Below are 26,965 nucleotides of genomic sequence, written 5' to 3' on the forward strand. Positions count from 1 at the left end.
TGAGACCCTCAAAGCCGTTGGCTACCTTCCTCCTGCTCCCCACCAATTTTTCCTCCTGTCCACTTACCCGACATAGCTCCCATCCAAATCCACCTGCAAACTGCAACCCCCACAGTGTGTCTCCAGCCAGATCATGCATCGATGCTTAAGTTCATACTGTTTTTCCATAAGTTTAATAAACACAGCAGATTGACATAACAGATACTTTAGTCATCAATATTCTCCTTCACTATTTACAACAGTCTGCCAGCGCTGTGATAACCTTCCGATTCGGTGGCCGCAGGAATCACGTGGTTTCGAGGCAAAGAACTCGTCCGACCGTGTTTGGAGCGCATTTTTGTCCAGAAAGGAAGTTCCTTGAAGGTTGTTTGATAGATAGCCGAAAAAGTGCAAATATGAGGGTGGCAGATCAGGTGAATAAGGTGGGTTCGGAGTGACTTCCCAATCCAGCTCCTGTATAGTGTTTTTTGTCAGTCTAGCAGAATGCAGGTGGGCATTATCGCAGAGTAGCATCACTTCACACAGTCTTACTGGTCATTTTTCTTGGACTGCATCTGTGGAACATCTCAGTCATTGACAGTAAATGGTGGTTATACCTCAGGGAAGCAATTCGTAGTATGACACACTGTCACTTTTCCGTCAGGTGCATAAGATTGTTTTGGAGGTGAGTGCAGGTCTTTGTACAGGGAGTTATGGCTTTGTTTGGGTTCAGCCATTCCTTTCTTTTCTTTATGCTTACATAAAGACATCATTTCTCTTCATCAGTAATGATGCAGCATAGGAATGGTTGGTGTTGTTCACGAGCATATTGATGACGAGCAAGCAGAGATGCTCTTATTGCGCTCCAATGATTTTTGTGATTTTGTCCTAGAGCATGTAGAACCCATACACTTGATTTTTGAACCTTTCCCACTTTGTGCAGATGTTGCTCAGTGGTGGAATGATTACAGTTCATTACATCTGACAGTTCTCGAGTACACTAATGTTTATCATTGTGGATTAATGCGTGTAATCAATCTTTGTCAAACCCCGAAGGTGTTCCTGAATGCAGACAGTCATTGATGTCAAAACAAATCTCCGTAAAATGAAAAAAACAATTTTCTTGCCATGTCCAATGGCATTATCCTCACACATGGCACAAATGTTTCTGGTGCCCTCTGCTGCTGTTGCCCTTCTATTGAACCCAAACACAAGAATACGTCAGAAATGTTCATCTTGAGGCCAATAAAGAAATTAGTTGTGAGCTCGCATTCAATTGGCAGCTAGCAGCAGAAATCTAACTTCTGGATTTCATCAATAACATGACAAATAACACTGGCAGCTCTCTGTTCCAGGAGACTGGTGCCAGAGTTCACTTACACTGGGTACATATTAGTAAGGGAGAACCACATATTCATACTGAAATGTTTATTGCATAAACACAGTTCACAATAATAGCCATTGACCATGTTTTTTGACTGTTGCCATGCTACCTTTGGAAGGCATTTACAAAATTTCAGGTATTGTCAGTCTTACCAAGCTACTTCAACATTGACTCATCCTCAACTGTCTTGTGGCAGCTCTTAAAAACTGTACATAGCTATACATGTGCCCACTGTTTTAAGGTATGCCAGGTCACAAATATGAAGTAAATGTGGCCTCTGAGTGGAGGATGATGGCATGAAAATTAATGGTCAGTTGCTATGAGGTCCAGTTAAATCCTATTCACTCATTTATGTAAATAATATTACTGCCTATGAATCAACATTAGATTCACAATGGCTGGCAACAAACTTAAACATTTGAGAGTGGCACAAAGTCAGCCGATTATCACCAACTGGAGAGGGGCAAAATTAAAGTGTGCTATCAGTATAATTAAGCTGCCTTAATGTTAGCACTATTTTAATTTGTGTTAGCTTTAACATAAAAGTGTTTTTCCTTTTTATATTAAATTAACTGTAATGTCTACTAACCATTGAGTGTTGTGGCATTTTTTATGGCACAAGCATGCATGTAGCACACTTTGTACATATGTGAAGAGTAGCTGTCTTTATGTTATAAAGATAAACATGTATGTGCAAAATCACAGTTTAATCTTATTTTAGTTATATCAGTGCAATGTCATATACAGGAGTTACCCCACACTTGAAGCATGAAAACAGCACAGTTGCACCACATAATAGCCAACTGCTTATTTGATTGCAAATTATCTCATACAACTGCTAGCTCGGATTCTGGGCCATTTTCTTGCATAGATTGTAAGTTTTTTTCTCATCTAGCTCACAGTTTATTTTACATTGCTGTTGCTCACTTGGATATATGGCAGCACAGCTTAACAATATGCTAGCTGAAACAATAATGAACGAAAGGGTACAGCCTCACAACTGTATAGCAACACTGGAACAGTGCAAGGCAGTGTCATTCATGGTTGGCACTTTTATACTTAGGTGCACATACTCGAGAGTTAATGTGACAGCAACCGTATTTGAGTCACTTATTCCATTCAGAATTTATTCTACCATCTTAGTAAAATAAAATGAATATAACAATAACAGAAATTCCTGTGTGGGAAAAAGCTAATATGTGTAAAGGAGAGGCAAACACTCACCTCTAGTGGTCCAGTGTGTGGCACACAGGAATATGTGACATAAAACAGTATTAGCACAAGCTCTTCCTCTATCTCTAGCAAAACTACACACTTTCACACAGACAATCAGTCACACAGATGTCCAAACACAAACTCCTGATATCATAGTGACACTGATTATTCGATATAATTTTTACAAAATGTAAAAATGTCTGCGAGATGGTGTGTAAAATGTCTCATCTTAACGAAATTTTTGTGCTGATTGCAAAACTGGTCTCAGATTTTGTGAGTTTATGGCATTTCCAAAGTTATGGAAAATTTAATATTATTATTAATATTGTATTAGTTATATTATGATTAATATTGTGTTGATATTAATTTACCTGATCTGCTTGGGTTACAGTTGTGTGTGTAATACATGCTCTTTTTTCCTGTAGTATTAGATGAATGAACATTACTTCTTGAAACAATCATTTAATTGAATTTAAATATTGCACTGCAACTTCTTCTGTTAATATGTGATACTACTTTGGAGTTAGCCAAATCATTAGGTCCCTCATGAAACCCATTATCCTATTATGATCTTTAGTTGTTATGGACATTCAGTTCATGGTATCAAAATATGGGGTGATGAATTTAACTGGTTTCAGCATTTGAAATATGGATTTGTTACCTGAGTCCTAAAATACAATTTGTTTTACTGTATGGTGTCTCTGGATAGCAATTAGGGATGTTGTGCTTTTATAGTAGAACAAATAAGCCCTCGGTCACAAATATTAAGTCCAAATTGACCAGGTTTCGACGCTACTGTGAGTGTCATCTTCAGAATTAGAGTAACTGTTCTAAAACATATTAGGTACATTAATAAAATTAAAGTTTGTACTGACTGGAAAAAGAAGCAGTACTTACAAGTCACATATTAAAAAAGATCTAAGCCGGAAAGGCGATGTCATGAATAGTTGTGAGCTGGCGGGCTGCTAAGGGCTGCTTGTACTGTGATCAAGGCTTGCAACAAGACTGTGACTGAGGGCTTATTTGTTCTAATATAATTCTGTCATGGTCACTGAACCTTTGCAGCTATGTTCAAAGTTTTATGTTGTGCTTTTGTTACAAACATGTCTTGTGGAAAAATGGCATTTACGTAATTACAATATAGGTTAGGACCAAAGAGTGTGTTACCAGGTTTCATGAATGCCTTTGCTTTGTAATGACAATGCACCCAGTGAAAATTATCCTGACACAAAATGTACCTTATCACAGATGTGTAATGCATGTTAGTTTGATGTTATCTTGACCACTACTGTTATTTATTCTTTGTTTTTCCTCAGTTGCCATCCATATTCAGGTACATCACTCACTCACATTTTTCTGTCTGCTACGTTTTGTTAAATGTTAGAGATAAATATCTCATTATAAATTCTAACATTTATCAGTGACCCTGATGTGATTGAAAGATATCCATTCCAGATACAACATGAGTAGTATGAAATGGCCACACTGCATGGTATGATTAAGACTCGACCATGCCGCAACATGAATGTGTGACAGCCGCATCAGCACTCCTGTGTATTTCATTCACAGTTCACGCAGTGTTCTAGACTGTACCGATGGCAGAACTGACAACCACAGATGAGGTGCCAGTGAGCAGGGTAATCAGTCTCATTGCAGTGAAGCCATCTCCATTCTGGCAAAAAAGTCCAGTGCTTTGATTCATGCAGTTGAAGAGCTGGTCTGTACTGGTACACATTACTGCCAACAAGACTGAATACAGTCACATCATTACAGCACTAAATGGTGAGGTGGCCACCAAAGTGCAGGACATTCTAGCTTGAACCACCAGCTACAGAGTTGTATACAGTGCTTACAAATGCACCGATAGAGCGCACATCACAGTCTGAAACTGAACAGTTTGAGAATTTGCTGTGGACAGAAGATCTCGGTAATCACTCACTATCGCAGTTCCAACATCATTTGCAGACACTGGTGAATGGTGCTGTTGCCAGTGACATTCTGAGAAATATTTAGTTGTCATGCCTCCCATCAGCCTCACTAAAAATACTCACAGTGTCTGCAGGAGGGCTGGATGCAGTTGCACAGATGACTAACCACACTGTTGAAATGTATCCATCTGCAAGGTTGGTGGCTGTTGGCTCATGATTGGTTAATACCACAGTGGTGAGGTTTGCATCACTTTGAGCTTAGCTAGTGGAACTTACTACTTGAGTCACAGCTTTACAGTAGAGTATTAGTGAACACCAATGCTATCACTCAAAGTGGACTCACAGTTCCTCACCATCAGCTACAAAATTATGCTGGTAGAATCTGCACAGAACACCATGGCCAATAGATGCGTGGACAGGAGGGTATGCATGGGGAGAGCAGTAGTGGTGGGGGCTGTGGGCAAGTACTGTAGGGGAAATGTTGAGCACTGGAGGTGAAGTACTGTTCTAAAGTGAAGCCTACACTCACATTTTTGGAAATATTAAGTGAGGCCCTTCCACACCCATACTTACACAGTGACCATTTGAAAAGAACTTTGCCTCTGCTTTAGTTAGTATCTAAAAAGAATTCTGGTGAAAATACAGCAATTTATTTCCACTTGACTTGTTAACCATTTGCAACATTCAGAGAAGTGTCACGAGTGGTGAATTTTGAGTAAAACCTACATGTTTCTCTCATTGCCATGTTAAAATTTGCTTCTTTTGTCAAAAACCAGTAAGGTACACAGTCTCCCCTTGTTAACATGTTGTGCAGATGCAACTATGAGAGAATTCTGAAACAGTAGTTTATTAAGTTATTCACTGAGTAACTGAAGAAAAATAAGGTCAACAGCTAATGAAAAAGCATATCCTCAGCATGGAATAATTGTGTAATATCTTCATTTATGCTGTTCCAAAATCCGCAGCATTTCACATGTCAGCAGCTCTCAATGGCCTTCAAAAATTACATTCCTTCATCAAAAAAGTATGTAGTTAGTGGAATAATGTGGAAGATAATGAAGTTTTCCATAATAACCATATAGCAAAATACTCTACTCTTTGTGTGCTATCATTTGCCAGAATCTCATTTTCATATCTCAAACTGTTTATGAAATATGAGGGATGTTGTGAATATTTCACTGTGGCTTTATAGCTGGCACAGTGCAATCACAAATAAGTCACATCAATTTTCTTGAGGCTGATGACAATAGACCTCCACCCAAGTCTGAAGAGAATTGAATAGGTCAGCTAAATTTCATATGCAGCAACATATTATGTAATAGAGGGAAACATTCCACGTGGGAAAAATGTCTGCTTGTGTCTGTATGTGTGGATGGATATGTGCGTGTGTGCGAGTGTATACCTGTCCTTTTTTCCCGCTCCCGGGATTGGAATGACTCCTTACCCTCTCCCTTAAAACCCACATCCTTTCATCTTTCCCTCTCCTTCCCTCTTTCCTGATGAGGCAACCGTTGGTTGCGAAAGCTAGAATTTTGTGTGTATGTTTGTGTTTGCTTGTGTGTCTATCGACCTGCCAGCGTTTTCGTTCGGTAAGTCACCTCATCTTTGTTTTTATATATAACATATTATGTAATATACACCAAATGCAAACCTATTTTTCATTGCAAACTTCTTTGAATTTTTTGCAGTGTCTTACTCCCACATAAATATCACAGTAACTATGATCATTAATCTTGAGGCTGATGACAATAGACCTCCACCCAAGTCTGAAGAGAATTGAATAGGTCAGCTAAATTTCATATGCAGCAGCATATTATGTAATATACACCAAACGCAAACCAATTTTTCATTGCAAACTTCTTTGAATTTTTTGCAGTGTCTTACTCCCACATAAATATCACAGTAACTATGATCATTAATGAAATGATCATCACATTATAACGAACCCAATGTATAAAGCTACAAGGAAAGTAAAACTGGATTTTTTTATCAAATAGTTTCTGTAAAATCATTTGAGAAAGATTGCAGGGTGTGCACCTCGATTCTGTCATTGTCGGCTGGCTGAAGCTGGCAAACACTTGCTGGCCTCCTCTTCTGAATGACCGAACCAGCTCACCTAGTACTTTGGACAAAAATTGGTCGCTGTGCATTGGCCACCATATCGTGTGCAGACTCCACTATGGACGGTCCAGTGAGGAGGCGAGGAAGTGCAACTGGCTGTGTGAAATGGGAAATGCAGTGGGAAGTAAGTAATGATGATGACTGACTCTCCAGATAACAGCTGCCAACTTTTTGCTACTGAAAGATACACAGAACAACCATTCCCGGTTGACACAGGAGTGGAAGCGTTGATTTACCTGGCCACCCACCTGCCTCACTGTAGTCATGAGGATTACCATCTGCTTGTTTGCTGCTAATGGTTCCAACAGTGAGACTTTCAGACAGGTAACATTATCCCTCAGCCTGGGTCTACCAGCTAATAGTTGCCAATGTGGTGCACCTGATGCTAGGAGCAGACTTCCCATCATTTTTCAGGCTGCTCCCAGATCTTTGACACTGCTGTCTTCTGGACGTGATGACCAGCCTCAGCAGCTGGGGTCAGTTTTGTCAAAGTGACTATGCTTGAGTGAGAGCAATTACACTTCTTAGGCAATTTCTTTAAATTATGCAGCAGTCACTCACAGTTGCACCAGTGCAATATAATACTGTACTGATGCTGAATCATGTGTGATCACTGCATTTTAAACCCAGAAAGACCAAAATAAGAAACAAGAGTTTGCCTTAATGCTGGTGCAGGGAATCTGCCAACCATCTAGCAGCAGCTTGGCTTCACTGCTGCGTATAGTGCCCAATTAATGGAAAGAGCTCCTGCGGTGATTACCATCACCTTAACCGTTGGACTATACCTGATAACACTTTGGGCCACACATTAAGGACTTCACACATAGGGAGAGAATGGTAAATGTGTCTTCTTTATGATCAATCTAGTGTGTGCACACTACCGAGTACCAGCCATGCCAGAAGACATCCCCAAAATGGCTGTGTATACACTGTTTTGACTTTATGAATTCACTATTTGGTTTATATAATGCCACACTAACTTTTAAAAGATTTATCAACAATGTGACTCCCAGTTTTGAGTCTTGCTTTTTTTACATTGACAGTGTGTTAATAATGTGCAGATCAGAGGCAGGATTTCTAGTTCATTTACACCAGCTTTTTGACCATCTTCGTGCACACAGTTTGCTCATTAGCTCAAATGTGCTTTCAGAAAACAGACATGCAGCTGCTGTGCCACACCATTAATGCCCTGCTTTCACAGGAGAGGGTTGAGGCAGTAGTCAGTTACTCACAGCTGGCAACAATGTGTGAGCTATGTCAGTTTCTGGGGGTCACAAATTTTTACTGTCACTTTGTTTGGGACCAGCACCCTCTTAGTGGGACCATTAAATGAGTTTCTACAGTTAACACATAAATCCAGTGATGTAGTAGAGTGTCTTATAAAGTGCTAGCAGCTTTCACTAAACTGAAATCCACTTTCATAAATGAGACAGTGTCAGCACGTTCATTTCCGCAATCACCTCTGGGCATCACATGGATGTTTCCACAACAGCAGTGGGTACAATGCTGAAACAGTAGATAAATCAATTCTGGCAGGCGTTAGGATTCTTTAACAAGAAGCTTTCTGGTCCACAAACGATAGTGAACTATATGCCACCACTAGAAAGTTTTGACACTTGCTCGAGGGGGAACAGTTCACCTTGGTTACAAACCACAGACTTCTGGCACATCTGTTTCAACAAAGCCCTGACAAAGCTTTGCCACAGCAGCTCTGTCAATTAGGTTACACTGGACAATTCACATCAACAGGGAAAGGAATGTGACAGTTGATGCCCTATCTCACATTTGAGAGACCACGAGCACCATGGATTATGAAGCATTTGCAGCAACACAATGACTCGAGCCAAAGTTACATCTATGTCTACATCTATACTCTGAAAACCACCATGAGATACATGGGAGAGGGTACATACCATTGTACCAGTTACAAGGGTTTCTTCCTGTTCCATTCATGTATGGAGTGTGGGAAGAATGTTTCTTTTGATGCCTTTGTGCATGCAGTAGTTATTCTAATCTTATCCTCATGATCCATACGTGAGCGATGCATAGAGGTTTGTTGTATATTCCAAGAGTAATATTTAAAGTCAGCTCTTGAAGACCTTCTCAGGATAGTTTATGTCTATCTTCAAGAGTCTTCCAGTTCAGTTCCTTCAGTACGTCTGTGACACTCTCACAGATTAAACACACCTGTGACCATTTGTGCTGCTCTTCTCTCTATATATTCAATAACCCCTGTTAGTCGTATCTGGTTTGGGACCCACACATTTGAGCAATATTCTAGAACCAGTTGCACAAGCAATTTGAAAGCAATCTCCTTTGTAGACTGATTATACCCACCCAGTATTCTACCAATAAACTGAAGTCTACCCCTGCTTCACCCACAACTGAGCCAATATGATTGGTCCATTTCATATCTCTTCAAAGTGTTACACCCAGGTATTTATGTGAGTTGGCCAATTCCAAATGTGACTCACTGATATTATAGTCATAGGATACTATGTGTTTTCATTTTTTGAAGTGCAAAAGTTTACATTTATAAACATTTAAAGCATGTTGCCAACTTTTCCACCATGTTGAAATCTCATAAAGATCTGACAGAATATTTATGTAGCTTCTCTCAGATAGTACTTCATTACAGATAACTGCATCATGTAGAAAAAGCCTGATTTTACTATCAATATTGTCTGCAAGGTCATTAATATACATTATGAACAGGAAGTGTTCCAACACATTTCCCTGGGGCACATCTGAAGTTACTTCCACCTCTGAAGATGACTCTGTAATGGATCTGGGAGATGTTATTTTTTTTACCGTATTTGTCGATACCGAATTGTAAATGTTTTCTTATATTTTTGTCAGAATTTATTATAATTTGTCTTATTATATGTTAATTTACTTCTGTTTTTGAGAGTAAAAGCATATTGATTACTATTAGAAAATGTATCGAAGAATAGCAAAGAGACTGATTACAAGTGGAAACTTGTGAATTGTGTAAAATATCTTTGACGTTGGAGTCGTCTTTGACTATAGTCAGTCGGCAGCTAACTCTTGGTGTGTGTAGACGGAAGAACAATGTGAAGGTCGCCGTCATAAATAATTTTGAATTATGTTACTATTATTTTTGTATTAACTAAAAAGAAGAAACTACATTTGAAGAAACTGTATTTGAAACACCAAAATGAGAGAAACACGTTGAACCACGTCTTTTCTGCAGCCGACAACGATGCATTGTGGAATCATACTTAGACAACTGAAGCCAAGACTAATATCGCCTTGCAAACGTCTAACGGAAAAGGTACTGTCACGAAATATGGCAAATTTATGTAAATAAAAAATAGTGATCATATTTTCAACTTGTGTCTTAGCCGGGATGCCATATTTCAACTGGGGACTGTAGCCAGGATATTGTGTTCACGAGATCTTCAACAGTGCTACGAGGAAGAAAATTTTTGTGTGTTAATACCAGTTTCTTCAGAATGTGTGTTACAGTGTTTGTGTTCATCGGGAAGTAAAAGTTTTGCAGAAGAAATGCTTCGGCAAAAAATATAATTTTCGACAGAAGAAAATACTTCAAGAATTCTGGTCAACAATCACATGGATGGAAAACGTGGTTTTGCAACAGTAGAAGAGTGTTCCAGATATAGTCACGAAACCCTCGTATTTTGTTAAAACAATATTTTTATCTTGTTTTGTATTGTTGTGTATAAATTTTTGTTCTTCACAATGACTTATGAGATTTTCGAGAGTATTGTGCCTAAAGTAGAAAGTAGTAATTTAATAGACTTCGAACATCAGGACAGGTCAAATGAAACAGAAAGAACCGATCAATTTGATTTAAAAAGTTTTCTTGTAAATTTCACGAAAGAAATTAAACAATCAGTTGATGACAATAAGACTTACTGGGATGAAAAAATTGATAACATTTTGTTGCAAGTCCAAGCAGTCAATACCCAAGTGGGTGATCTTTCGAACAGAGTTGGCAGTGTTGAGGAAAAAATTGAATCTGTGGAAGCAAAAGTAAATGAAATTGATGCTAAATTGAGCGGTGAAATTAATACTGTAAAAAATGAGTTACTGGTAGATAGGGAAAGAAATTTAATTGATTTTAATGAGATAAAAGGGGAAATTAAAAATTTGGATGAGAATACAAAAGTTTTAGTAAAAAATGTAGAACAAAAAACTGACAATCGTTTGGTTACTCTAGAAGGAAAAGTAGAATGCAATGATTTAGAAAACAAAAAAATCTGTCAAAGAACTTAGCGAAAAAATTGAAAGTTTTAACATTGAATTTCAAAGCAAAAATTACAATGTCAACACATGTAATCTTGTATCTAATATTCCAGTGAAGCACTTTTCGGTAGATGGACCTTACATCCCGTTGATTTTATGCAGTATTGTAAGGATTGTTTTTTACCTCACTCACCAGATGAAATAAAAATTAAATTTGTGAAAAAATTCTTGGAAGGGGAAGCTTTGACTTGGGCAAACCAGACTGTAACTTTGGGGATGACCTTTTCAGAATTTGAATCAAAATTTCTGGAAAAATTTTGGGATGATCTTAAACAAACTAGAATCAAAAGTGAATTTTTGAATGGGTGAAACTATAGAGAATCAGATGGGAGCATGAAACAATTTTGCAAAAGTGAACTTCAAAAACTTATTCATTTAACAAAACCTTTGGATGACTTGATCAAAATTGATACTTTAAAGAGAAGATTGCCATCAGCAATGTAGTTGAGTTTAGTTCATTGTCCTGATAGTAATGTAGAGCAGTTTCTCAATTATATTGAAAAGTTGGATAGGGTAACAACAAGAACACACAGTGGGTTTACTCAGAAAGGTAATGGTCAAAATTGGGGAAATGATAACTTTCAAAAAAGGGAACAAAACAATTATCATGGTGTCAGCCAAAATTCATGGGGATATAACAATTTTCAAAAAAAGGACCATAATTTTTATCCAAAACAAGAACAACATTTTCGCGGAAATAATCAACAAAATAGAGAACACTTTAGGGATAAAAATCACAGAAATTTTGCTAGAGATCAGTACAATAGAAACTACCAACAATCAGGTAATTTTTGGCGTAGGAATGGGAACAGAAATGTTGATCAGAGACATTGGCAGAACCACAATCAGGAACCGGAAATAAAAAACGAGTAGACGCCCCCTTGAAGGTCCGCAAGGTTGAGGCAGAAGGTGAGCATGATGAAAGGACCAATGGATGTGACTATTATAAACCCAAACAGGACAGTTCCAAACCTAAGCTATCACATGAGGTCATTAGTTGTTACTTATTGAAGAAATTTCAAGAGGAAAATAATGATGATAAAGATAACATTTTCAGTACACAAGAACATACAGTAGATAAAAGTAATTGTGATTCATTTAATTAAACAGAGTTTTACACTTGGGCAGAAAAGAACAACACTTTGTCAGATGATGTAATTTGTAGTAGTTCAGAGATGTGTGTGAATGAAAGAGAGAATGCATGCTGTGAGAATGAAAATGTTGGTGAAAGGGATCTGGTAACTTTAGAAAGTGGAAATAATATTTTGGGGAATAATTTGAATGTGTATGACCTGAATATGTGTAATGATAATGATGTTGTTGATAAAGTTGATAATGATGGTAATGGTATTGATGATGATGTTGAGGAAAGGTATTTCATTAGTTTAAATAGGGAGTTGGGTATACACAGGGTTGAAAATGGATTAAATAGTGAGAATATTATAGAAATTCCCAGGGATGTTACGAGGATGAATAAAGCTCACAAGCTGGATGTATGTGAAAGTGTGAATTTTGATGTTGTTGGTAAAGAATCTGACTACACAAATAATGATGACACATGTATAACTTCTAGCCTAAGTGAAACTTTTACAGATACTAATGATACACACACATTTCTTATGAATATATGGCTGAACAGTGGAACTATTTCTTTTGACAAGAACTTTAGAAAGATGCTTATTAATGTATGTGAAACTGTATGTCCTGAGTGGTGGAAAAAGATGAGATATTTTATTTTTGAAAAGCTGAAGGATAAGTACTTCAATAGTATACAATGTGATTTGGATGAAAATTCTTGGCTATTTGAGATAATAGAGAGTACTCATGACAATTTTGTGTCTTGTGCAAATTTTATAACTGTGACAAATAATACATGTAATGATATGCCATATGATTCTGATAAGTATAGGTTTGGGGAAATTGAAAGTGATTTATTACGTGAGGATTCAGGTTCTGGGAAAAGTGATCAATTTTGCAGTCCTTATATAAAAGTTCAAATTGGGTCATGGATTGGTAAATGTTTAATTGATACAGGAAGTGAGATCTCGGGAATATCTGAAAGGTTAAGCAAGAAATTGAAAGTGGGGAAAGATTATGTTGAAATGCCAGTTGTTGGGGTAAAGATAAAAGGTGCTACTGGGAAGAGCAGTAAATTGGTAAAAAGCCAGGCTTTAGTGACATTTTTAATTGAAGGCAAGTTGTTCACACATGGATGTTTTGTAATTCAGGAATTTAATGAGGATTTTCTTTTTGGTATGAATTGGATAGTAAAAGTAAATACAGCATTTGATTGGGTCGGAAGAAAACTTTTGATAGAAACTAGTAAAAGGGAATACATTCAGACAAATTTTGTGAACACACTTGGTGATCAGAGTAATGGAAATGTTGACAGTATCAATTTACTAAAAGAAAATAGATTGGAGAATATTGAAACTCATATATTTGATACTGATGAAGTTGAATTTGGGAATTTAGTAAATTTGAAAATTTCAGAAACACAAAATTTATCTGGGGAGCAAAAACAAGTTAGAAAATCTGCTGTGGGAATACAGTGATGTTTTCAGTGACATACCTGGTAGGGTGGAGGGTTACCAGTGTGAGCTTCAGGTAAAACCTCATGAACCATTTTTCATAAAACCATACAGTATTGCAATATCAAAAAGACCTGCTGTTGAGAAAGAGCTGAAAAAGATAGAAGGATGTAATATAATAGAAAGGAGTATCAGTGCATATAATAATCCTCTAGTAGCGGTTTCAAAAAAAAGATGGTGGAGTAAAACTATATAAACAGAAATCATAATTTCAAAATTTAAATAACCTATTATCATCTAAAACAAAAGTCCTCCACTGGAATATGCTTGTTAGAACAAAACTACCTGTACAACCAAGTATGTATAAATTAATAATTTGAAGTCACATGTTAATTGAAACTGATGAAAAAACACTGTTGTAACAAAGAATGAGAGAAAGATTTATTTTTACTTTTTTACAAAAAAACATGCATGCAAAGGTATAAGTTTCAAAACCAATTTTAGATAAAGCCTCATGATATATGAGCAGTTTATTGTTGTTTATACTGATGTTGTGGTGAGCAAAAGTACTCTTCACAAGAATGTGACTTGTAGTAATATTGTAGTACAGAGGCAAGTGTACATAAATAATTGCAAAAAATTTAGATGATACTGATGTATCTTTAGCTGTACTAAAAGAAGAAAATCATAAGAAAAAAAATACAAAAAAACACGAGTAAAAAAAATTTAAAAAAGAAAATCATAAGCAAAAAAATATACAAAAAAACAAAAAACCCATGACTAAGAAAAAAATATAAAAAATTAAAAAAATCAGAAGTTAAAAAATATATATATATAAACGGCAAATATAGAGAAAAACACATTACGCTATATATGTCCGGTATCATTTTTACTGTACAATATGTAAGCATAATGAAATTAACAATAATATTTTAAAAAAAATTAAATCTTATTCTAGGAAATGAGTTTTACCTTCCTATTATTTTCAATCTGTATGTTAGAATATTTCTCATGTATGCTTTATACCATGTATATTTGTCATGTCAAATAATTTCTTTACTTGAATTTTTTTGTGTGTGGGATTGATGGAGAAGTATCATTGCAACAACAGCCAGTAACAAGTCCACAGATTCAAAGAGTCCAAATTTGGAAGAGGTTATTAGACTGCATCATTAATGTACTAATTGTGTAATACAGATCCATTACTGAGTGTCTTTTTATATATTACTGAGTGTGGTCGGGATTTTGTTGTATATGTCCATAACAACAAAAGCCCTGGGGAGCAGTTGTAATGGATCTGGGAGATGTTATTTTTTTTACCGTATTTGTCGATACCAAATTGTAAATGTTTTCTTATATTTTTGTCAGAATTTATTATAATTTGTCTTATTATATGTTAATTTACTTCTGTATTTGAGAGTAAAAGCATACTGATTACTATTAGAAAATGTATCGAAGAATAGCAAAGAGACTGATTACAAGTGGAAACTTGTGAATTGTGTAAAATATCTTTGACGTTGGAGTCGTCTTTGACTATAGTCAGTCGGCAGCTAACTCTTGGTGTGTGTAGACGGAAGAACAATGTGAAGGTCGCCGTCATAAATAATTTTGAATTATGTTACTATTATTTTTGTATTAACTAAAAAGAAGAAACTACATTTGAAGAAACTGTATTTGAAACACCAAAATGAGAGAAACACGTTGAACCACGTCTTTTCTGCAGCCGACAACGATGCATTGTGGAATCATACTTAGACAACTGAAGCCAAGACTAATATCGCCTTACAAACGTCTAACGGAAAAGGTACTGTCATGAGATATGGCAAATTTATGTAAATAAAAAATAGTGATCATATTTTCAACTTATGTCTTAGCCGGGATGCCATATTTCAACTCTCCATCCAAGATAAAATGCTGTGTCCTCCATACCAAAAAGTCCTCAATCCAGTGAAAAAATTTCACTTATTACAGAAGATTTTTGCACAAGTTTCCGACCTACAATTACAGTATATACAGCTACTGGCATTAAATGCACTGATATTGTGATGAAGCAAGCTGGGATATTTTTAATTCCTCTCTTGTTTTGCCATCTGCCCCCTTAAAATTCATTTTTTCATGTCTGTTTAATTATGATTAACAAATGCGAGTATAATCTGCATTTTCATAAAAGAGAAAGGTTGGCCCTCAATTTTAAAGAATATAACACAAGATGCAATTTTGTGCTTAGTTTTAGGTATGTAAGTGATTTACAAATTTATTTTGACTATTACTAGTTAGTATCTTTTGTTATCAGTAACTGTTTTGTAACTTAAATTCTATTGTCAACTTACAAACAAATATAAATTCTGTACTAGTTACAAATATTTTGGAGACGAATCAATAAAATTCTTTAAGTATTTATTTGGATCTATTCAAAGACATGTTAGCAAAGCCAACTCTTAATTAATTCCAAAATAATTCCAGTTTCATCAAAAGTACTGTTTGCATAACTACATTTGTTAATTTCATGATTTAAACAAATAACGTGGCTTAACCCTTGTAGTAGAAGAAATTGTTAAAAAGACACAATTTTTTGATGTATTCAGTTAATTTAATGAGTTAAGTTTTGATTGTGATTTCTGTAAATTAAACATCAAACAATGTGTAGTTCCAGTGCCTGTTATTGTGATAATATATAAGGACCTGATTTTTGGTCCTGACACAGTCAGTCCAAGGCTAATTTTCAGACAAGGAACCTGTGCTGGTTACAACAACAACAATGCATCAACTGAAATAAGTGCTACACCAATAGGCTGTGTGTTAAAACAATGACATTGTTTCAATTTATATGAAAGACTGTGAAATGTGTGGTCAGGTTTTTACTGCTCATAGATATTCAACAGTGAAATAATGTAGCAGTGTGTGGATGTTTGCCTGCATCCTCTTAATGAGGCTTATCAAAAGCTAAACAACAGTTAACTGGCCATATTAAATGTGGATATTGGGGGGTTGTAAAGAACTGTGCAACACAAATGTGCACCTGTCAGCCACATCACTTAAAGTTGTCAGTGTTGAACTTAAACCCCCCATTTTTCAGCCAGTATAGCAGTACAGTACATCAACACTGAGGATAATCAATGATTAAATAAAGCAGGCAAACATCAGAATATAACTCTGACATGTCAATGCCAAGAGTACACCCTTTTGTGACAGCTTATTTCTGCCAACAGTCTCTCACTCCATTATGCCAGTTGTCACATTCCAGGTGTCCACAGCACTACCACATTAACCAAATGAGCTTTTGTGTGGCCAATTTTAGGCACAGACTGCAAGACTTATGAGAGTCAGTGCACTGCCTGTCAGCACAGTAAAATTACTCGGCACACTCGCGTACTACACGGTGCATTTCTACTGCCCGATTGACATTTTGAACATGTACACCTGGATATAATAGGACCTTTACCACAATTTGAGGGGTTTACCAACTGTCTTACCACAGTTAATCGATTTACTAATTGGCTGGAGTTTTTCCTGATGATATCACAGCAGAGACAGCAGCTACCACCTCGTTCTGTGGGTGGATCACACATTTCGGGGTTCCTTTACGTATCATCATAAATCAGGACAGTCAGTTTGAACTGTATCTATTTGAGGCTCTTGGCATACTGTTGGGCACAAAGAGGATTAGGATCACAGCATACCACTCAATGGCAAACAGACTGGTTTCATCGAGAAGTGGAGGCATCATTGCATTGTCACAATTTTCATCATTGGATGGAAACTCTACTCATCATTCTGATGGGTATCCACATGTACATAAAGGAAGAGATAGGAGCTACACTAGCCAAACTGGTATACAGACAACCGATGAACCTACCCAGTGAATTCTTTGGTAGCAGTCCAGGTGTGAAGTTAAAGCAGCAGTCTTCATTATTAAACTGTGGTCACACTTAACGGCAACTGCATCCAGTAGCAAAGATGACACAGAAATCTTGTCACCCATTTGTTTCAGTGAGTTGTGAAAGTGCGTACACAATTTTTGTTCAACACAATGCCATGTGTAAACCATTGCAGCCACTTTATAATGGACCTTAAGCCTAGTTTACACAATGACACTTGGTTGCAGGCAACTGCGCTACCGGGCACTGCACATGTGCACCGCACGTTTGCGCAACTCATTGGTGAAACTAAAAACTATCAGCATGTTCCAAATTTGGCAACAATAGTTGCATGAGTTTTGAGGTTATGTGTGTTCACAGAGTGTAGACAAACTGAAATGTGAAGTGGGGAATGTAGAACAATGTTTGCTTTTTGGATATCCATGCTTTGCATAAGTGTTTGTGGGGTTTCAGTGATGCTGATTACAAAAATAAGCAACATTCTGCTGCCGCTAAGACCATCATGTGCGATCATATAATAGATGGTTTGACAATATATGAGCTGCAGGTAAAAATTTATTGAGTTAGGAGCACATATACAACTGAATGAAGAAAAAAACAAGCAAGTCTAATTCTAGCTGTGGCAATGTCTACATGACTAAAATCCCATCGTTTGAGTTGGCCAACTCATTGTTAAGGAATATTGTTGACAGGAGGTAAGGCTATAGAAATTCAAGGAGCTGCATTCTTTATTCATTATTCATCTATTTAAAATGTTGCTGTAGTGCTTCCTGTTCACATATGTTAGAATTTTGAAATATAGCCACTGTACAGATCTATCTTCAAGAGATTAGTTTGCAAACTCTTCTTAATGTAGCCTACTTCAAATAATTATTGTATTAATGAAATAGCATCATCACCAACTAAAACTCTATCTTATAGCATGCCGAGTGTTCTCGATTGTAATGCACACAATATGATATGCAATTTCTGTTCTGGGGACAGTGCTTCATGCATTACAGTTCCTTTATTCCTTATCACATAATTAACTCTATTTAATAGAAAAGTGAACAGTTCCAGTGACATTCCAAGATAATTAAAACAACTTCTTCGATTTTCCATTATAAATTATTTCACCAAGGATGCTGAGCAACCGAGCTGATGTCTTTTCTTCATCTAGTCATGAATCGAAACACATTTCTTTTTTTCTTTTTTTTTTTCTTATGCAGGGATCCACGCAACAAGCTTTAACTCCCTCACAACTCATGTGACATGCAGCTGACAAAACTTTCATTTCTGACACGACTCAAGGACCCACAAAATGACAAAATTGAAGTGTATACTGGTGTTGCCATGTCTACAGTCATATATGAAATCACTTTCATGCAACTCATTCCACACAATGAGTGGTGTAACCCAATGTTGTCATGTAAACAAGGCTTTACGATGTGCTCAGCAGAGGTGACAAGCAGTTTAAGTTAGATATTGAACGAATTATGGCTACAGTGTCATTGGACAGGATAAAGCTCTTTTACTGCTCCACCTACACTGACTGGGACAAAGCACCCGGACAGTCTGGCACCAACACGTGAGCCCCACTCCCTACTTTGCATGCCAGTGCAGGTGCACTGCAATCATTGTCCGGTGACAATGCCAGTGACACTTCAACGGACAAACCCAAGATTTGTTATGCTATCGGGGTGCCACATGACAATACCATTAAAACTGGGGAGAGGGAGGGGGGGGGGGGGGAGCTGGAGGGAATGCTGTCATGACAGAGCACATAGTCACATAGTGAGAATTATCCTGACGCAAAGTGTTCAGAGTCAGAGTTGTGTATTGCATGTTATTTGGTGTTAAGCGGACCACTAATGTTGTTTATTTTTCCTTGATATCTTTGTGTGTCCAGAGATATAACTCACTCACATTTCTCTGTATACTACATTTTGTTAAATGGTGGAAATATAAATCTTGTTATAAGACCCCACAGTTTCAGTAATCGACAGTCGATTATGAAATTATATCACAGTGTACAATCCTGTTTTTCCAAATATCGTTTTCATATTACTAACAGCACATTTACATTTCACTGAATAATGAAGCAGCCAGTAGCTGCATATTACTGTCTTAACACGGTAGACCACACATTTGTCTAAAGGCATTTCAAAATAAACAGAAACAGCATCATTTGCATTTCAATATGTTATCCTCTTATTCATCAATGTACATAAATACCAAATTCCTGGCAAGTTACAATATTATGAGAAGGAAAGTTGCTACTCACTATATAGCAGAGATGCTGAGTCACAGATAGGCACAACAAAAAAACTCTCACTATTAAAGCTATCGGCCATTAAGGCCTTCATCAAAAATAGGTGTGCGCGCGTGCGCGCGCGCGCGCGCACACACACACACACACACACACACACACACACACACACTCGCACGCACGCACTAAAAACCCTAACGCAACTCACACACTTGACTCAGGCAACCGAAACCACACTGCTTGAGACTGCAGTTGTGTGTGTGTGTGTGTGTGTGTGATTGACAAAGGCCTTAATGGCTGAAAGCTTTAATTGTGAGAGTCTTTTTTTTGTGCCTATCTGTGACTCAGCATCTCTGCTATATGGTGAGTAGCAAAAGGCAATGTCCTGACTGACTGACTATTCATCATCACCCAGCCCAAACTGCTAAGAATAGAAACTTGAAATTTGGATAAGGTTTGGATCTTATACTTTGGCATTGCATAAGAAGGAATTTTTTGAAATTCCAACCTTAAGAGTGTGAAATAGGGGATGAACAGTTTTTTTTTTTTTTTTTCATGTTGCTATTAAGACCATTTTGAATCTAGAGCTACGAAATTGGGTATTTGATTTCTTGGTCATAATAAAGAAAAATATGCTTCGGAATTTTTGAAATTTAACCTTATGGGGGTGAAATAGTGGGTGAAAGCTTTTTTTGAAAATATATCATTTTTAAAGAACTAATAAAACACTTTCAAAGCTACATCTATGAACACTTTTATTCAACTTCTCAGTTACAAATAAAAAAATACATCTTTCAGTGTTTTTGGAACCTGAAACCCTAGAGGTGAAATGGGAGGTGATTTTTTTATGAAAATATTTTATTATGAAAGCATTTTTAAAGCTAAATCTATGAAAGTTTGTAGTTGCTTCTCTGTTAGAAATAGAACAGACACATGCCACTGTTTTCAGAAATTCGATCCCTAAGGCAGTGAAACAGGATCAGACTGATTCAGTGACTCATCATCGCCCTGCCCAAACCCTAATGATAGAAACTTGAAGTTTGAACAAGGTGTGGATCTTATACTGTAGGGATTGTCCAGAATTCCACACCTAAGGGGACAATGCAGGGGATGAAAGGTTTTTTGAAAGTATTCCCCAACAAGGGAATTTTGAAGCTAGATATATGAAAACTGGTATTTGGTTTGTGAGTCAGAAAATTAAAAAAATACATGTTTCAGCACTTTTGGAAATTCAACCACTAAGGAGGTAAAATACTGGGTGAAAGTTTTTTTGAAAATAAATAATTACTAAAGAACTGCTTAAGTATTTTTATAACTACATCTATGACAATTGGTATTTGACTTCTTGGTTAGAAACAAAAAAATAAAAAATTGTGTGTTTCGGTGTTACTGGAAATTCAACCCATAAGGGAGTGCAATAGAGGATGAAATTTTTTAAGAAAATGTTTTGTTACATTAAAAGAAATTTAAAGCTAAATTTATGAAAATTGGTATTTCACTTCTCAGTTAGATATAAAGAAATATTTGGTAAGAGATGAAAGTTGCTATGGAAATATCTCTGCAAGAACCCAAAAGGCATGATTAACAAAAACTTTGGATACCAGAATCGCTGTTTGGTCAGAAGTACATTTGGAAGAGACCGTGCTTATATTACGTTAATTAATGTGAAAAACTTAGAAGGTGTTTCAGTGTGTGAACAACATAAAAACTGGATTACATAAAAACAAAAAAAATCCCTGCAGGCCATGCTGTCTATGCAAGCAAAGCAGCAGACACTGAGCTTCTTAGATTACGAAATATCCAGGTATTGTGTATTTAACTAATCAAAAGTATCAGGAGGTACATCAGTCTGCAGGTGAGTTGGTACCATTGCATACTCCTCACCTAAAAAACTTATTGCTAGACTGTTAATTGCTGTCTTCCCTTTTTGTGTGATGACTGTGTACTACAGCAATAGTCACACAGTGTGACACCTGTGCCTCGGTACATCTGCAGGCTTCTTCCGCATCAACTATGACGCTGCAAGCTGGCGACTGATTCAGGAGCAACTGACATACAACCACCTGGCGGTCCCACGGGAGACGCGAGCCCAGTTGGTGTCTGATGTGTTCAGCCTGGCACGTTCCGACCATCTGGACTATGAGCTGGCCCTCAACTTCTCACTATACCTGTACCAGGAGGAGGACTACCTGCCGTGGGCCATCACCTTCCGCGTCTTTGACTACTTGGACACTTTCCTCATTTCCACTGGACACTACCCTGCATTTCAGGTGAGTAACGTTGGTCCTTCCTTATACATCTGCATACGCATTTCCAGAAAAACCATTTTACACGCAAATTTGTCAGGAAAACCTAATACTCAATGGTCTAGTCAGTTGACAAAATCAGATACTTACTAATCGTATTGATACCAGATCAAAAGACTATGAAATGTATAATCAAATACTAACTTGGAGGAATAAAAAGTAAAAGAATACAAAAATACTCAACACACTGGACATGATGGGGTGTCCCTTTAGGTTCTGTACTGTTTTAATGTGTTGTTCAGGGGTATTTCCAGAGTATTTTGATATAAGGGACCCATTGTCTCTTGCAGCACATTACAGAATACAGTAGAACTCTAATTATTTGGATGACTAGGGACTGGACCCGATCTGAATAAAATATCCGTGTAATTGGATATGAGGCAGTACCCAAAAAAACTGGAACTATTTTTTAAAAGCTATATCTTTTCAAATTCTCTGCAAAGGAACCTTACCCCCTTCAAAATACTCTCCATTACAACTAATACATTTGTCCCACCTTTACTTCCACTGTTCACAACGTTTTTTGTTGTTATCATTAGAAATTTCTGGCAGCTCCTTCCTTGTTTTTTTTCTCACCTTCTTCGGTGGTATCAAGTCAGTGTCCTTTCATTCCCCTTTTCATGTATGGAAATAAGAATAAGTTGCACAGAGCCAGTTCAGGTGAGTAAGGTGTGTGGGGTAGTGGTATCATGCTATTTTTATACAAAAACTGTCTAACAGAGATGGCTGTGTGTGCAGGTGCATTATCGTGCTGGAAGAACCAGTCTCCTCTCTGCCACAAGTTCAGTCTTTTTTGACGAACACAGTCATGCAATCTTCTTAAACTTTCCAAACAAAAGGTTTGATTGATGGTCTGACCTGGGGAAACAGCCTCTGAATGAATTACACCCTCAGCATCAAAAAACCAAATCAGCACTGTTTTGATGATGTTTCATTTGACTTGACGACATTTTTTGGATGGGGTGACAATGACATCTTCCACTGACTTCGCTGTTGCTTTCTTTCTGGGTCATAACCGTAGCACCACGATGCACCACCAATAATAGCCTTTGACAGAGAATTTGGATTAGTTTCAAGCAGTTGTTTCAAAGCACAACATGTTTCAACTTGGCATTCCATTTCATTGTCAGTCATATCCTAAGGAACAAACTTGGCAGCAACCTTTTTCATTCCAAAAATCTTCTGTTAAAATTCTGTGAGCTGAGGTCCAAGGTAACCCACTAATCTCTGGCAGTTGATCAATTGTCTGTCGACAGTCTGTCGGCACAAGCTCTCAAATTTCTTCAATATTTTCATTGATTTGGGTAGCTGATGGATGTCAAGAATGAGGTTTGTGATCAATTGATATGTCGCCATTTTCAAATTGAGCAAACCACTCATACACTGTAGTTTTTCCCATAAAAGAGATTCGCCAACATTTTAACTGAACAGAGAACAAAATTTTGCAGCTACACATTTTTCACTTAAACTGGCCACTATAAAAAACAAAACGAGAACAAAACAGTGCTAGCAAAAACAGTCACTGTAGATGAAAAGAACAAGCCAGGTCGACAACACACATGGCACTGAACTGGCAATGAGTTGCACTATTCCCGCCTAGTGGCAGAAATGTGTACTGCACAAGCTCTGCCCACAGCAGTGTTATTTGAGTTTTTTTTATACCCCCTTATAAATCGTGAAATCAGATCATATCTTTATAAAGAGCTAAATTTGTGTGTGTTACTAGAGTGACATAAATTTAAGGACTACAAAACATTGTTGTTTAGATTTTGTACAATACTGTAGTTAGATACAGCATCAGTTCTTGAACATGTCGGCGAATGTCAGTTGTTTTGCTGTCTTCAATCATTCTCCTGCAGCCAAGTCTCGCATCTGCTTGACAATGAGCAGTTGTGTACAATCACACTCAGGCTGCCACACCATCCATGTTGGTGCAGTGTCGGGCACAGAAACATATGGCTGATGGTCCCGCATTTGGTTCAGTGGCAATGTCATCCTCCTGGCCATCAGTTTCTCCTATCAGACTTTGAATGATTTCATTTTCATTGAGAATCTGAACTCTATCATACAAAGAATCACTAGCTGGCCACTCACCTACAGCCTCTGCACCACAATCAATACATCCAGGAATTTTCGAAAGGATCTTTCTTATGTCCTGATGTAATTTCTTGTCCTCTTCCCCTTCTGTATTCCTCTTCCTTTTCATGCTTCTTCTTTTCATCTTCAACTTTATGCACCTCATCTTTGTTTGAAATTCCTTTCAGTTTATTCCAAGATCTTTTTATTGTGATTGTCTTCACCAAATTCCCTGCTTCTGCTTCCATGTAAGAGCAGCCTTTTAAATTCAATTTTTGGTGGGGAACCACAATGCCTTCTTCATTTCCATCTTCTGTGGAAAGCTGTCTTAGCAGTTTTCTTCTGTAATGTCACTTCAAAGTTTCAATAACTGATTGGCCCATTGGCTACAGCTAACTTGTTATATTTGGTGGGAAGAAGAGCATTTCGAAACACCCAAAGACTTCCTGTGGGGTGGGTGGGTATATTGTCCAGCATGAACATTTTCTTACTGCCCTTTTTCCCTAAGATATTGTGGTATTCTTGTACTTCAGGAGTGAAAATTGAATCTACAAGTCACGAAAGAGAGTAGCAATAATCCAGACCTTTGGTTGATTCTTGTAAAGGATGGGAAGTTTTTTAACATTTTTGAAAGCCTGGGGTTTTTTGATTTTCCTATTGACAGAGAGCCTTCCAAATAAGACCTGTCTCATCTGCACTGTATAAAAATTCAGGATCATGATATTCTCCCCCAATTTTGCATTTTTCAATAAAATTTTCTGTAGCTTTTATGTGTGCTGATAGCTTTTCGCCACTTAAATCCAACTCACAAATACTGTGCCTTGCCTTGAAATTTCATAGTCAGTCATTGCTCACTTTAAATGAAGACAAACTGTCTATTTTGTAGGCTAAAAGTTCTGCATATTTGTAAACAGTTGGTTCTGAAAGAGGGTTTCCCAAAGATCGCTGCTGCAAAAACAACACGATATGGCCTCGTCAAGTTTTGTTTCCTGTTGTTTTCATTGCTTTTCTCAACAAAGTCCCATTTTCATCATCAAGGATAGACACTGAGTTTTAAAATTAAGGACCTTTGTTGATGTTGCCGTGCTAAACATCTCAGCTAACTGCATACCATTCATGCCTTTGCGTAAATGTTCTACATCTACATCTACATGACTACTCTGCAATTCACATTTAAGTGCTTGGCAGAGGGTTCGTCGAACCACAATCATACTATCTCTCTACCATTCCACTCCCGAACAGCGCGCGGGAAAAACGAACACCTAAACCTTTCTGTTCGAGCTCTGATTTCTCTTATTTTATTCTGATGATCATTCCTACCTATGTAGGTTGGGCTCAACAAAATATTTTCGCATTCGGAAGAGAAAGTTGGTGACTCAAATTTCGTAAATAGATCTCGCCGCGACGAGAAACGTCTTTGCTTTAATGACTTCCATCCCAACTCGCGTATCATATCTGCCACACTCTCTTCCCTTTTACGTGATAATACAAAACGAGCTGCCCTTTTTTGCACCCTTTCGATGTCCTCCGTCAATCCCACCTGGTAAGGATCCCACACCGCGCAGCAATATTCTAATAGAGGACCAACGAGTGTAGTTTAAGCTGTCTCTTTAGTGGACTTGTTGCATCTTTTAAGTGTCCTGCCAATGAAACGCAACCTTTGGCTCGCCTTCCCCACAGTATTATCTATGTGGTCTTTCCAACTGAAGTTGTTCGTAATTTTAACATCCAGGTACTTAGTTGAATTGACAGCCTTGAGAATTGTACTATTTATCGAGTAATCGAATTCCAACGGATTTCTTTTGGAACTCATGTGGATCACCTCACATGTTTCGTTATTTAGCATCAACTGCCACCTGCCACACCATACAGCAATATTTTCTAAATCGCTTTGCAACTGATACTGGTCTTCGGATGACCTTACTAGACGGTAAATTACAGCATCATCTGCGAACAACCTAAGAGAACTGCTCAGATTGTCACCCAGGTCATTTATATAGATCAGGAACAGCAGAGGTCCCAGGATGCTTCCCTGGGGAACACCTGATATCACTTCAGTTTTACTCGATGATTTGCCGTCCATTACTACGAACTGCGACCTTCCTGACAGGAAATCACGAGTCCAGTCGCACAACTGAGACGATACCCCATAGGCCCGCAGCTTGATTAGAAGTTGCTTGTGAGGAACGGTGTCAAAAGCTTTCCAGAAATCTAGAAATAGGGAATCAACTTGAGATCCCCTGTCGATAGCGGCCATTACTTCGTGCGAATAAAGAGCTAGCTGCGTTGCACAAGAACGATGTTTTCTGAAACCATGCTGATTACGTATCAATAGATCGTTCCCTTCGAGGTGATTCATAATATTTGAATACAGTATATGCTCCAAAACCCTACTGCAAACCGACGTCAATGATATAGGTCTGTAGTTAGATGTATTACTCCTACTACCCTTCTTAAACACTGGTGTGATCTGTGCAATTTTCCAGTCTGTAGGTACAGATCTATCGGTGAGCGAGCGGTTGTATATGAGTACTAAGTAGGGAGCTATTGTATCAGTGTAATCTGAAAGGAACCTAATCGGTATACAATCTGGACCTGAAGACTTGCCCGTATCAAGCGATTTGAGTTGTTTCACAACCCCTAAGGTATCTACTTCTAAGAAACTCATGCTAGCAGCTGTTCATGTTTCAAATTCTGGAATATTCCATTCATCTTCCCTGGTGAAAGAATTTCAGAAAACTGCATTCAATAACTCCGCTTTAGCGGCACAGTCGTCGGTAACAGTACCATCGGCACTGTGCAGTGAAGGTATTGCCTGCGTCTTGCCGCTTGTGTACTTTACATACGACCAGAATTTCTTCGGATTTTCTACCAAATTTCGAGACAATGTTTGGTTGTGGAACCTATTAAAGGCATCTTGCATTGAAGTCCGTTCCAAACTCCGTGCGTCTGTAAATTTTAGCCAATCTTCGGGATTTCGCGTTCTTCTGAACTTCGCATGCTTTTTCC

At 37.6% G+C, this 26,965-nt stretch overlaps 1 protein-coding gene across 1 annotated transcript in view; it reads left to right on the top strand.

The window, feature by feature from the left end:
* The window catches only part of LOC124805407 (aminopeptidase N-like), a 521,668-nt gene that overhangs the window by 397,282 nt on the left and 97,421 nt on the right, over positions 1-26,965 (top strand). The window contains exon 11 of the mRNA XM_047265968.1: positions 21,570-21,844. Within this exon, the coding sequence (XP_047121924.1) occupies positions 21,570-21,844 (275 nt within the window). The remainder of the gene's footprint in view (positions 1-21,569; positions 21,845-26,965) is intronic.

The sequence above is a fragment of the Schistocerca piceifrons genome, chromosome 7, assembly GCF_021461385.2.
Source record: "Schistocerca piceifrons isolate TAMUIC-IGC-003096 chromosome 7, iqSchPice1.1, whole genome shotgun sequence".
Lineage (NCBI taxonomy): Eukaryota > Metazoa > Arthropoda > Insecta > Orthoptera > Acrididae > Schistocerca > Schistocerca piceifrons.